The 13,668-nt window shown below is 50.1% G+C and overlaps 1 protein-coding gene across 8 annotated transcripts in view; it reads right to left on the reverse strand.

The window, feature by feature from the left end:
• Zfyve28 (zinc finger FYVE-type containing 28) overlaps nt 1-13,668 on the reverse strand; it is a 128,357-nt gene that overhangs the window by 47,462 nt on the left and 67,227 nt on the right. For 5 of the 8 annotated variants that reach the window (XR_607568.2, XM_008841843.3, XM_008841844.2 and 2 more), the window contains exons 3-6: nt 11,467-11,604; nt 9,886-10,088; nt 8,863-8,952; nt 7,338-7,427 (exon numbers count right to left, since the gene is read on the reverse strand). Coding sequence is in view for 6 of the 8 variants with exons in the window: in XM_008841843.3 (XP_008840065.1) it covers nt 7,338-7,427; nt 8,863-8,952; nt 9,886-10,088; nt 11,467-11,604 (521 nt within the window). In the remaining 2 variants the exon portion in view is untranslated. Of the gene's footprint in view, nt 1-528; nt 1,181-3,746; nt 4,767-7,337; nt 7,428-8,862; nt 8,953-9,885; nt 10,089-11,466; nt 11,605-13,668 lie in introns of those variants that run through there. The other 3 variants (XR_607569.2, XM_008841846.3, XM_029567694.1) reach the window with 3 other exon arrangements.

The following is a 13,668-nucleotide window of genomic DNA, read 5'->3' on the forward strand; positions in this document are numbered from 1 at the left end:
AGGTTTGGCATGTCTCTTGAGCCCACAGAGTATCCACCTGTCCCTCTGCTTCCTCATCAGAGCACAGATGAGGGCCCCTTGGGCTTTCTCCATCGAGAGCCCTACTTGTCAGCAGCTGTGATAGGGTCTCCTGGCCAGCAGGAGTGCAGGTGTCACCATCCCACACAGAGTCCCTGTCAGTTTGGGAACAGTCTTCTTCAACATTATCTAGTTTGGTAAGGAAAATTGATAAACAGAACTGAAGGGACTGTTTTTCCCTTTAAATTCAATATTTATTTATATTTTATGTGCAAGAGTGTTTTGTCTTCATGTATATAATTATGTACACCATGTGCATGCAATGCCTGCATTAACCAGAAGAGGGCAATAGATCCCCAGGAACTGGAGTTATAGACAGTTGTTAGCTACCATGTGGGTGATGGGAACCAAACCCAGGTCCTCGGCAAGAGCAGCCAGTGCTCTTAACCACTGAGCCATGGCTCCAGCCCTGTTTTTCTCTTTAAAAGTTTGCAAAACAAGATTCACAGGTCATGGCACTGTGCTGGGCTGGGTGGCCCTGTTGAGTGGTGAGCTCACACTGAGTAGGAGCAGGTAGTGATGGGGACTGTGTCCTAGGTACATGAGGTCAAATTTGAGAACATGAAGGACAGAGTGAAGGTGGTAAAGAGGTATGGGGGGGCGTGAACAGATGGAGAGAGAGGAGAGAGGCTGAATGAGCTGGTTCACAAGATTGGAGACCATGGTAAATTCAAACTGAACAGGGCAGGTGGTAAGTAGGCTGGAGACACAGGGAAGGTGGGCACTGTGGGAGGAGGCAGAATTCCCTCTCACTTGGGAGATCTCAGCCTGTTTTCTCCTGTGGCATTCAATTGATTATATTAGGCCCACCTCAATATAGAGGGCAAACTGCTGTACTCAAAACTTACTTAAATGCTAACTCATCTTTAAAACGCTTTCACAGCAACATCCAGACTTGGATTTGACAAATACCTGGGTACAGAGGCCATGCTGAAATGTAGAATTATCTGTCACAGGGTGCAACATATGATAGTCATGTCCCAGAAGTATTCACTGAAGAGAACCTTCCTCCTCAGATGCTCTGCATCCTGGTTAGAGATCCGTGGCCAAAGATGTTGGGGTTTCTTTCTGAGCTCTGGGTTCCCTCTCACTTGTCTTTGACCTAAGCCACCAGAGCCACGGTTTAATTCATAGTAAGTTGCCTGTGAGCCGCCCCCATTTTTTTCTTTTTTGGAACTGCTTTTCTTCGCAGAGCCCGTATGAATTTACAGAACAGCTTTTCCATTTCTGCCATGAAAGGGGAAAGAGGGGAGCTGCTGGGACTGCACTGGATCCAAAGACCGCTCTGGCGAGCCCCTCGTGTGAACCACCCGGCCGTGAACAGGGGATGCTGTTCTCTTTCAGGGGACTTTCCTTCTTTTCTCTTTCAGCAGTGCTCTGCAGTCCTCAGTGGTCATGTGTTTGAGCTCCTTGGTTAGATTCATTATTAGGATTTTATTCTTTTGAATCTTTTTTTATAAAAATCTCATACTTGGAGCTGAAGGTATAGCCAGAGGCACAGCACCTGCCAAGATGCTCAGGGACAAGGGTTTGAACCCCAGCACTGAACAAAAAGCCCTCATATTTAAAATAACATTTAATGACATACAATTGGATAGTAGCTTAAAGGGGGAAGAAATTCTGACACATGCTACAACCTGCTGAGTGAAATGAGCCAGTCACAGGATGATGGGGGGGCTCCACCTGGAACGCCACAGACTCGTCAAATCCCCAGAGAGAGAAAGGGGGCGATGGAGGCCCTTCACCCGGACAGAGCTGAGTTTAGGATAGAGGGGACAGAGTAAATGACAGTGAGGTCTTCACTCAGAACGGGTTGGAATGGGACCGGCCAGATGATTCAGCAGGTGAAGGTGCTTGCTGGTATGCTTGACAACCTGAGTTCAATCCCCAGGACCCACATAGTGGAGAGAGAACTGAATCCTGAAAGTTGTCCTCGGACCCCCCCAACATGTACACACACACACACACACACACACACACACACATACACACACACGGACACACACGGACACACACACACAGACACATACAGACACACACACACACAGACACACACACAGACACACACACACGGAGACAGTTTCTTGGCTAAAATTCAAAGTGTCCTTGGGCCTGTTAGCAACACACTGTTCCAAAGGCTAAAAATTTCAAAATGTCAGAAGTATTTGGGAGCTTGTATCTAATCCTTAAAAGATTTTAAGGTTACCTCTTCAGAGGGGGGGTATGTTGGAGGGGAGGAAGTGGGCATGGATTTGATCAAAACACCTTATATACATGTATGAAATTCTCAATAAAGTTTTTGTAAAAATTTAAATAAATAAATAAACAGTTCAACTGCTAAAAAAAAAAGTTTTCCTCTGATCTCCACACGTGTACACATGCACTGTGGCACACACACACACGGACACACACACACACACGGACACACACACACACACACACACACAGACACAGACACACACACACAGACACACACACACAAATACAATAACAAATTTAAAGGGCTAAAATGGTGTTATTTTATGTACATTTTACCGCCATAATAAAAACATTATTTCTTTGTTTTCTGTCTATACAAGCTTTACAGAAGGGCTGGAGATGGCTCAGCAGTTAAGAGTGCTGGCTGCTCTTGCAGAGGACCAGGATTCGGTTCCCAGCACCCACATGGTGGCTAACAATTGTCCTTAACTTCAGCTCCAGGGGATCTGACAGCCTCTTCTGACCTCCTTGGGTACTGCATGCACAAATACAGTATATACATGCAGGCAAAATACTCACGCATATAAATAAATTTTTTTTGGTCTTTTTGAGACAGGGTCTCCCTGTAGCCCCAGCTGTCCTGGATTCACTATGGAGACCAGGCTGGCTTCGAACTCACAGAGATCTGCCTGCGTCTTCCTCCCAAGTACTGGGATTAAAGGCATGCGCTGCCACGCCCAGCCAATAAATAAATGTTTAAAAAGAAACTTTACAGTAGGTGGAGAGCTTGCCTAGCATTCATGAAGTCCTGGGTTCTATCCCCAATCCTGCACAAACCAGGCATGGTGATAGGTGTCTATAATTCCCTCATGTAGGAAGCTCGAGGTCATGCTTGGCTATGTAGCAAGCAGCCAGCCTGGTAATCATGAGACTCTGCTCTAAAAAAAAACAATTAAAAAAAAAAAAACATTTTGTAGAGACAGCATTTGGTGATGACTTTGTACTGTTCAAATGACACTGGGATTTTCTCCATTACTTTAGAAATAGGTATGTATGTATTTATTTGAGACAGGGTATTGGAGACTATGTACCCCAGGATGGCCTAGAACTCAACATGTAGACTAGGCTGGCCTCAAACTCACAGAGATCCAACTGCCTCTGCCTCCCAAGTGCTGGGATTAAAGGTGTGCACCACCACATGGGGCTTGGTGTACTGTTTTTAAGCAACACCTTAGTTTTTGATACTCAAATTGTTTTGATTACAGGTGGAACTTGAGGGGTAATCTAGATAAATGCACATCTGAGCCCTGTCGGATCAATGCTAAAAAATCCCACAAAAGCCCACTGTGCCCCTACCATAGGGGGCACTAGGGACTTCAGTGAGAGCAAGAGGTGAGCCTGCCCTCCTGTGTTGACAGGACACAGGAAGACACAACCACAACACAAACCCCATTTATACAACTGTGGGACCCACAAACCAGAAGCAGAAAACATACTGGAGGGTGTGTGCCTGAGTGTGTGTGTGTGTGTGTGTGTGTGTGTGTGTGTGTGTGCGTGTGTGTGTGCACAGACATCTAAGGATACATGTGAATGAAGGGGTAGAGGTGGCCAGGAAGGACAAGGAGTGTGGGGTGCTTGTGGGCTGATGAAAATATTCTGAAATTAGTGTACAGGTCTTGCTGTGGTAAAAATGGATCTGAACACTTGATGCACAAGGTGGGGAGTTCTATTTGTGGAATGTTGAATCCCATCATGTGTGCCCATCATGTGAGCCTGCCGCCGAGGAGCTGAGGAGCACAGAAGGCAGAACTGGGGAGAAGGTGGGTGTACAGTGAGGGGACGGTGGGGCAGAAGCCAGGCAGAGGCAGCCTATGGGTGTGGGCAGGTCTGTTATCCAGGGGGTAGAGTGTCCTCAGGGGCTGGGTAAGTGCAGTGCTGCCGTTTGTTAGAAAAGGTCCAGGACCACTGATGCCCCAGGCTAAGGGGAGGGGCCATTGCTTTGGCAAGGGGACCAGGCCAGGAGTAGGTGGCACATAGGGCTGGGTTCACTCAGGTGGAGCCAGCTGCAGGAGCTGCAGTCAGTGTGTACAGGCCTTGTGGCGGGAATAACTGATGCAAATGTGGCCTAGGTGAATCAGGTTTGGGCTAGTAGGACCCTGAGCTGGCTGGCGACAGTGACCCAGGTTCATGTTGGCCAACCAGATGAGGGGCTGGCAAGTGACTACTGGATCTTTATTCTTTCAAGAAACTATTTTAAGTGGTTTAAATGCCCAAAACATAAAAGACAGTTTGTACAGTCTGAACCTAATGCAAACCGCTCTCCAGGCCTTGTCCTCTCCTTTACAGTCACTTCAGGATCCCCGGGATGAGGGTGAGCTAGGCACACAGCAGCCACGCAGTACATGCTCATCATGTGCTACAGGAAGGGGCACTCCTGGGCTGCCTCTTGAGCAGCTGTGGCCTCTATTCCGGCCAGTTGAGGCTGGGCCCTGTGGACCATGAGAAACAAGAGAGTACTGGGCTCACATCCTGTAAGTACCTAGTGAGCACCTAGAGCGCTGAAGCTCACACAGCTCTGGAAGTTTCCACTAGAACCAGTGCATCTCGCAATTGTTCAGAGCTATATCTGGCTCTGAGGTTAGAGGCCTGGTTCTGAGGGGTAGACCATAAGCCAGCCCCCCCCCCACCATGCTCTAGGCTCCTGGTTCTCCTTCTGTCTCTATCTCTTGGGGACCCCCTTAATCCTCTCAGCTTCTTTCCAGGCCCTCCTTCAACCCTGATGAAGGGGATCTTCATGCCAGCATCTCTAGGAGGGGCCCCACCACAGCACCACAGCAGTCTCACTCCACCCCTAGGACTAATGATCTGATGGGCTACTGGTCCAGTATGGATTCTGACGTCAGCCACAGGGCAGCAATGACACTAGTCAGGGAGACATGGCCACTGTTCCTCAGCCACATGTGTCCAGATACTGATGAGTGACAGGTTGCTGATAAAATGCTCAACAGACATGGATAACAGACTCCAGAATAAAACCAGGCACAGTGGCGGTACGCCTGCAATTCCAGCACTCAGCAGGTAGAAGCAGAAAGATCAGAAGTTCCAGGTTATGCTTGGCTGCTTAATGAGTTCAAGGCCAGCCTGGGCTACAGGAAACCTTGTCTCAATCAGCCAACAAACAAACAAGGGGGAGAAAAGACTCCAGAATGAAGTCTGGAACAGCACCGGAGCTGTCTCACAACTCTGCTTATCTTAAAACTGGTGTGTCACCTGAGACAGGCTTCAGGGGCTTCTGAATAGGCTCCTCCCAACCCCACTTGTGCTCAGTCAGGAGAGCAGCAGGCAGAGCAGGAAGGGCAAGCAGCCATCTATAGCCATGCACAGCCCAGGATGGCAGATGGCTCTGCAGAGCTATCCACGGGGGAGCTAGCCCTTGGATGTCATCAGTGTGTTCTCCTGGGTTGTGGGCGAACGCTGGGGGCTGCACATCAAAGACACTTCCCGGTGTCTGTTAAGAAGATGGCCAAGGTTTTCTGTGTTGCAGCGTCCATCCTCAGAGACACAGTGCCCAACACAGTGAAAGGTCAATGCCTATTCTTTTTTTTGGTCTTTTTGAGACAGGGTCTCCCTGTAGCCTTAGCTGGCCTGGCCTGGCACTATGTAGACCATGCTGGACTTGAAATCACAGAGATCTGCCTGCCTCTACCTCCTGAGTGCTGGGGTTAAAGACATGTGCCACCATGCCCAGCATCAGTTTTGTTTTTTAGACAAAGACAAAAGGTAAAAACTAAACAAGTACACTACTTTCTCTTAATGAGCCACAGAGATGCCTGTGAGCCAGTGCAGGGCCACAGCTCCTGCTGGGGTCAGTCATCCAGCCCACTTTACACTGGCCATCAAGGATGTCTAGTCCCTCAGCTCAACAGCTTCAGATGACAAGACATACCAAGTTCTGATGATTAAGGCTGTGTTATGCTATCCCTGGTGATGCACTTCAGCCCTGCTTCTTTGAGTGTACTGAAGGAGATCTCCGTGAGGAAAGAGACGATATGAGAGAGGGGGCCAGGGATGTGAGGGAGGGGGGCAGGGATGTCAAGTCATTAGAGGGAAATACCAACCAGCATCCAAAGACTACCCTGAAGACCTCCCCTAAGGACACCTACGACACTCAAGTCAGTGACCCTGCAGGACGGGTCTGCATTTGCAGCAGCGCCTCCCCCTGCCCCTACCAACATATGCCATGGTATGTGCCTGTGCAGTGGAGCAGTGGAGGGAAGTGCAGGCTCAGGACACTGGCTGTCTCAGTGCACTATCTCCACCCCCATCTCCCACTGTGCACCCCAACTTTCCACAGGGAGCTCTGTCCTCAGATGCTGCTATGTGTCTTTGCTGCAGGTCACCCAGGGGCCCTCCTCTTTCCTCTAGCCACATCACTAATGTTGCAGACTTGATTGCTGGTACAAGCCCCCCAGCACCTGGGCTCTGCCTTTGGCCCCAAAAGTTCAGAAGTGCCCAAGTGACTGAGCACATCACCCTTAGGATACTTAAGGCCCTAAAACCCAGTGTTACCTTGACACCTTGGACCCCACAAGGCTCCAAAGGCTGACCTGTTGAGCTCCTTGTTCTCCACAGATCTATCCCACCTTTCCAGCAGGACAGGGGTAGTCAGCTAGCTAGGTTGCAGTTCACCTGAGCCTAACGGGCTCGGTTTCCCTGCCGGTCAGAAAGTACTCACTCAAACCGACCATGGTGGGAACCTGGGCCTCATCCTGCCTCTAACAGTCCTGTATGGTTACTCTGCACCCAAGAGGCCCTGCATGATACATGGTGTTCATCTCCCCAGCACTGAGTACCTATGAATAGCAAGCTGTTTTCCACCTCACCTATCCAGCACCAGGTTATGGTTCACTGTGTCACCCTCTCTGTGGTAGGAGTTCCCTTCCTACCCAATGAGGGAAAACAGTAGGCCAGCCTAGGGACTACACTGGTGGGGGTAATGAGAGCAGAGTCCACAGGGTGTGAGGAGAGTCACCAACACCCAGGAAGCAGAGGGCACTCACCACACAATGGCCAGCCGTGGGATGGTGAACATGAGGGCAGGCTCATAGTCATCAATCATGTCCTGGGTCAGATACCCGAAGTCCAAGGCCCTGGCAGAGGGAGAGGAAACTGAGAGGGCACCCACAGGCAAGCCCCAAGTGCGAGGGAGTGACGCGTGCCCAACCTTGCCTGTGTCCAGTGCTCAGAGGATGGGTGGGGAGGGTGACCTGTGCCACGGCAGCCATCCCACACAGAGAAGGCAAAGCTGGAGGCCAGGGCCACACTCTGCTCGAGGCCCCAGAAGAGAGGGCAAAGCTACAGCTTCCATCTCTTCTGCTCCACCTCTGTCCCAGGGAAGGATGGAAAGCAACATGTGTGAACATACCTGTGGTTCTGTGGGTGCCCGTCATCACCTCTGCTTAGCTTGACCACAAGTGCCAAGCACTTGTGGGGCAAGAATATCCCCAGACCTAGCACTTTCTAGAGACTAGGGGCCAGCTCCCCTCCCCGTGAGCAGGTGGCCTTCCCAGCAAGACCTGAGCAGGCACTGCTGCCATCAGGACTTCACACTGACAGGGTTTTCTGTCCGTTTGTTTTCTGGAAGGTTGGAACACCTCTCAAAGCGTAAACAATGAATGACCTGCCTTTTAAAATAACCAACTTAGGCCGGGTGTGGTGGCACACGCCTTTAATCCCAGCACTCGGGAGGCAGAGGCAGATGGATCTTTGTGAGTTCGAGGCCAGCCTGGTCTCCATAGTGAATTCCAGGACAGCTGGGGCTGCAGGGAGACCCTGTCTCAAAAAAAAAAAGTCCCCCCCAAATTGCTTGTTTTAGTTTTTTTTTGGAATATGGGTAATTACATATCCTAATGGCTGGTAAATAGATATTGCACCAGTCCACCATGTGACTCTTTCCTGGTATTCTTAGCAACCCCACTTACCTCAACACAGCATCTGAAAGGGGACCCTCAAGGACTGTACTCTGACTCTGTAGCCAATTTCTCTTAGGATAATCAATACCCTGGTATATTAGTGGTATTTTTCTGGAAAACAACAACAACAAAAAAAAAACAACTTATGGTGTGATTGAGTCAGTTTCCAAACTAACACCACAGTCAACACTCTGAGGTGAATCTTGGCCCCAGAGTCTATTTCGAGAATCTGACTGAATCAGATCAAGGCCTAACAGAAGCAGCAATGATCCATCCACAGAACCATGGTGGGCAGGCCTGAGCCCTCAGGGGCCCACAAAGCGAGGAGCCGCAGAAGTAGGGAGGTGGGCGATGAGGATGAGGAGGCAGAGAGGTAAGAGCAGCAGGAGTGAGGGGACAAGGGGACCAGGGTGGAGGTCTGGACAGTGGCCACCTTCCAGCTCATAGGCCTCTACTGGTGGTGCCTACCCTATGGGAACAGAGGGAACCTGGGTGCAAGTGAGTAAGGACTCTGCCTTCTGCCCACCAGTAGGTGAGTGAGGGGGAGGGGAGGCTGCTGTGCTCCCACCTGGGTGTCCCAGACAAGATGCCACCCTGGGCAGCTTGTCCTTACCTTTCCACGGTCTCGCAGAACAGCACAATGACATCCTGCTGCACGTAGTACTCCCTGGGGGACTTCACAGGCACCATGGCCGAGACGTAGCTGCAGACACAGTGAGGTCATCAGGCTCCCAAACAGTGGCTTTAAAACCGCAACCCTTGACACCGTGTCATCTGTTTCATAAATACACAGCTCCCAGCTTTACCAGATACCCTGCATCAGAGCTCCTGCTGGCACTGGCCTCACCTGGCACCTTCCCAGGCCCATAGCCCTGCCGGGGTCAGCCCTGATTCCCTGAAACCAGCACAGCCATTTAAGTGACTGCTCCCACTTCAGCCCCGGCTGTGACGAAGCAATGAATGAGTGTGAATGAATGCAAGGGGTGTGCCTGCAAACCCCACAAAGTACCAGGTCAGGCCCCGTGGATCTCGGCAGCTCAGGAGTGACCCCAGCAGGACACAGGCCTTGAAGGGTCTTTGCTGAGTGACTGAGAGATGCTGATGGTTTGCCCACCATTCCCAGGTGAGAATGTTCTAATCCTTCTAAACTGCCAAGTCTAATTTTTTTCTTGTCATGAACGCTTCTTTAGAAAATCCAGGAAGACAGAAGGAAATGACAATAATGTGAACTCTGACTTCTGAGAGAAGTCTTACCAGCCTGCTGAATTCCTTCTAACAGTCAGCCATGCCATCCCAAGATGCATCTTTTACTAGCAGAGACCTCGAAGGCATGGGTTTCCTGGCCTGCCTTTCCTCCCCACCACGAGCTTCACCATGTTGGTGCACAGAGCACAGTGTGCTTCCCCTTAGGTGTCTGAGTCCTGTCCTCCAGGGCCTGTGAGGACCCTGTGCCATCTGCTCTCATTCCTCCTGAGAAAACCCTCACCCACGGAGCTCCCCAGGGGCCAACTCCTTCTTCATAATTTTCTACATGGAATCATCAAGATGTGCCTCCAAAAAGCTGGCACCCCAGACTCACGGGTGAAGTCTGTGATTCCCAATGTCTAAGGCACATGCTTGGGGCCCTCAAGGTCACCTCAATTCGAACTCAGCAAACAGGATGTCAAAATGCCTCAGTGCCTCCCGCATCTTCTCCGTGTAGGTGTTGAGGTCCCGTAGCGCCTGGTCACGGAGTGTGCTCCGCACATCCTCCAGGCTGCGGGTCAGTTCCTTGGCCAGTGGCCGCATAGCCATGCTTTCGAGTTCTCGGTTCATGATGATGGAGCCAGCGGCCAGGCACTGTGGGCAGGAGAGCATGCTTGGAACAGACTGGAGCTCTCGAAGGTTACTTGTCCCCAGGGAGCCTGACCCTATGCACCCAAGGCCTCAGTGCCCAGGGGGAGTCCAGGGATATGACTCCTGTTGTCTCCCATTCCAGGGTGACTGTTGGGAGCCAGGAGCATCTAGAGGTCACATTCATCCTGGTGCAACAGAACAGGGGGACAGGACCTTTGTGGGAGGTCACAGACACCTCTTGCACACATACATACAAGGCTCAGAGGAACCTGATCTTCACTGGAATCCAGACTCATCAACTTAGGAGACATCCTACTCCTAGCTCATGAGGAGATCCCCCTGCACCCACAAATCCCCCACATCTACCACTGATGCCAGACTGTATTCAGTGACACAGGATTTGCCTACTTCTCTCAAGGTGGGGACCAAAGGGGCACAGCCAGCCTCTTCCTGTGTGGATGCTCCATCTACCAGCTGGCCTTCACCAGTCTAGGGCAGAATCAAGCCACCAGTCAAATCTCATCATCATCAATCAGAGCAAGAAGCAGTTTCCTGGGAAGCTGGAGGAGGGGCCCTTGCTTTCCCAGCCTATGCCTGGAGGGGAACATGCCCCAGTCCAGCAGGTGGAGCTGGCCCTGCCCCTGCCTCCCTTCATGGCTTCTCACCACAGCCTCTGGCCTGAGCCACACCCCAGAGTGAACACTGAGGCTGGGAGAGAGCAACCTGCTGGGACCACCAAGACCCCAGGAATCAGGGAGGACCCCAGCCAGATGCTCAGAGCAATGGTGTGGGGCAGAACGAGGTGGGTGGAAGGAAGAATGGGGTTAAGTGGGGCATGAGGCAGGTAAGATCCAGGGTTACAAGGGGGTGGTGTCAGGGAAGATGAGGACAGCACAGCTCAGAGTAGTGACAGATCAGCCTACATCCAATCAGAGGGCCTTGCATCTCCAACACCTAAAGAACACAGCCAAGGCAGGGGCTGAGGTTCCATCTTAGGGGGACAGGAGGCCCCCAGGCTGGGGGACACTGGTCCTGCCACCACACAAGGGCATGCCCTGTCATCACTACTGCAGTAGGTCAGGGGTGTTCCGGTCACTAAGAGTAGGGACAGGATCCTGGATGCTTGGGGGCCTGAGAGTATCCTAATAAACTCTGTCCATGCAGTGGGGGGCAGGGAGGCAGCACAAGGTCACAGCTCTCTCCTTGATGCTGCAAGGAGCTGGTGACCAAAGAAGCCAAGACCACACCATCTGTAAACAGGGTGTGCAGGATCCTTGGAGGAGATACTAGGCCTCCGCATCTGTAGGTACCTGTAAACAGGGACATGGCTAGCAAAAGGCTGTTCAACATTAGGACCCAGAACCCAGCAGCTGCCCACTACCTCAGCCCCAAACCACAGCTGGCCAGCCAGATTGTCATGCCGGATCTCCTCGGGGAACTTGACACAGAAATCCCGAGAGGCACGGTCCTGAGGGATGCACTCATCCATGATCTGGTTGATGATGTTTAATACATTGTCCTAAAACAGAAAGGAGAGAGCACATTGGTTACCGCAGCCTGGGGCAGCACTCAGGTTCCATTAGAACATATGCATAGTGTCCATGATGGCTTAACAGGGCTACAGAAGCATCAGCAGCATACCATGCTTGCTGTACAATTGCCACGTGAATTTCAAACATTACAGGAGCAACTGGAGAAGAGAGAAACTCCTACGACTGTCCCCTCCTCAGTGCAATGCCATCGCGTCCTCTAGGGACCTGTGTAGCATGCAGCCTGTGACTTGCTCACTTGACTCTGGGAAGCAGATTTCACATCACTCTTTGTCACTGAGGAACTATCTTCGTAGAGAGATGATGACGCAGACCTTAAGCTCTGCCTACCCTGTGTGCTTCTGTACACTATCCAAGTTCTCTGGAGGACACATTGAGAGGAACTGATACAAGGTTAATGGACTTCTGTAAAAACTTGACTTCTGGGGCTCAGGAGATGGCTCGGTGGGTAAAGTGCTTGCTATGCAAGGATGAGTACTTGAGTTTGGATCCCCATCATCCATCCATAAAAGATGGGTGTAGAAGCACACATCTGTAATCCCAGCACACAGAGGTAGGAAGGAGAAGGCAAAGCCAGGAAAGCTGGCCTTGAACTCATGAGATCTTCCTGCCTCTGCCTCCCTGGAATTAAAGGTGTGTACCACCATGCCTGGCTTTTGTTTATATTGCTGTTGTTTATTTTTATTATGTGTGTATGAGTGTTTTGCTTACATATATGTAAGTGCATCCATGTCATGCGATGCCTGTGGAGGCCAGAAGAGAGCATCAGATCCCTTGGAACTGGAGTCACCAGGTGGATGCTGGGAATCAAACCCAGGTCCTCTGCAAGAGCAGCCAGTGCTCTGTTACCAGTCGAGCCGCCTTTCTAGCCTCTTGTTTCATTTTCTAAGACACTGGCTCACTTTATAGCCCAGGCTGGTCTGGAACTCGTAACAATCCTGCTTCTACCTCCCAAGTGTAATACCACACCCACTACGCCTATTTTTCAGTGTGAAATATATGCTCCATTTTCTCTCTAAACTCTTCAAAAACACAGAAAAAGCAATCAATTCCATTCTTGCTGCTGAGACACAGACATGAGGTTTCCTTCTGTGGCTTGCATGGCCCGTGGGTATCTGCCTTGTCTTACAGTAGTGGGCAAAGAACTGCTGGCCAGAAACGGTTTAGATATTTCTTAGCTCTCCTCTCCCCCAAATCCCATCTGGGTCCTGCTAGGCCATTGACTAACACCCAAACAATGCCTTTGTAAAGAATGCTGCTCTCAAAAGCAAACCCCAGGAAAAAGCCGTGTGCACATTGCATTAATATTGACTTGGAAAAGGACACATTAAATTCCAAAATCAGTGAGAGACTTTATTTGCTACTTCTTTTAAAAATATCTTTTTATTATTTTTATGTATATGAGTGTATAGCCTGCATGTATGTAGGTGCACCCATGTCATGCAATGCCCATGGAGGTCAGAAGAAGGTATCCCATCCCCTGGAACTGGAGTTAGGGATGGTTGTTCGTCACCATGTGGGTGCTGGGAATCTAACCCAGGTCCTCTGCAAGAGCAGCCAGTGTTCCTAACCACTGAAATCTCTCTCCAGCCCTAAATAGTCTTATTTTTAAAATTTTTAAAAATTATTTTTATACGTATGAGTGTTTTACCTGCATGTATATAAATGCACTATGTGTGTGCCTGGTACCTGCAGAGGCCAGAAGATGATATCAGATACCCTTAGAAATGGGGTTAAGGACGGGTACCAGCCATCATGTAGGTGCCAGGAACTGAACCTGGGTCTTCTGGAAGAGCAGTGGGTGCTCTTGACCACTGAGTCGTCTCTCCAGACCCTAATTTTTTTTTAATTATTTAATAACCACGTATTTAGAAGAAGCATTTCATTACAACAGCATTGACATATTCAATAACAATATCCAGAGCTAAGATGCATCTCTTTCAAAACTGGCTGTAAATTCTTAGGTTTACAGTTGAATTATTACAGTTATACAATATTGTACTCAGTATAAATCCTATAAGACATAAAATTAA

This window comes from Nannospalax galili, unplaced genomic scaffold (genome assembly GCF_000622305.1).
Source record: "Nannospalax galili isolate Female #2095 unplaced genomic scaffold, S.galili_v1.0 scaffold101, whole genome shotgun sequence".
Lineage (NCBI taxonomy): Eukaryota > Metazoa > Chordata > Mammalia > Rodentia > Spalacidae > Nannospalax > Nannospalax galili.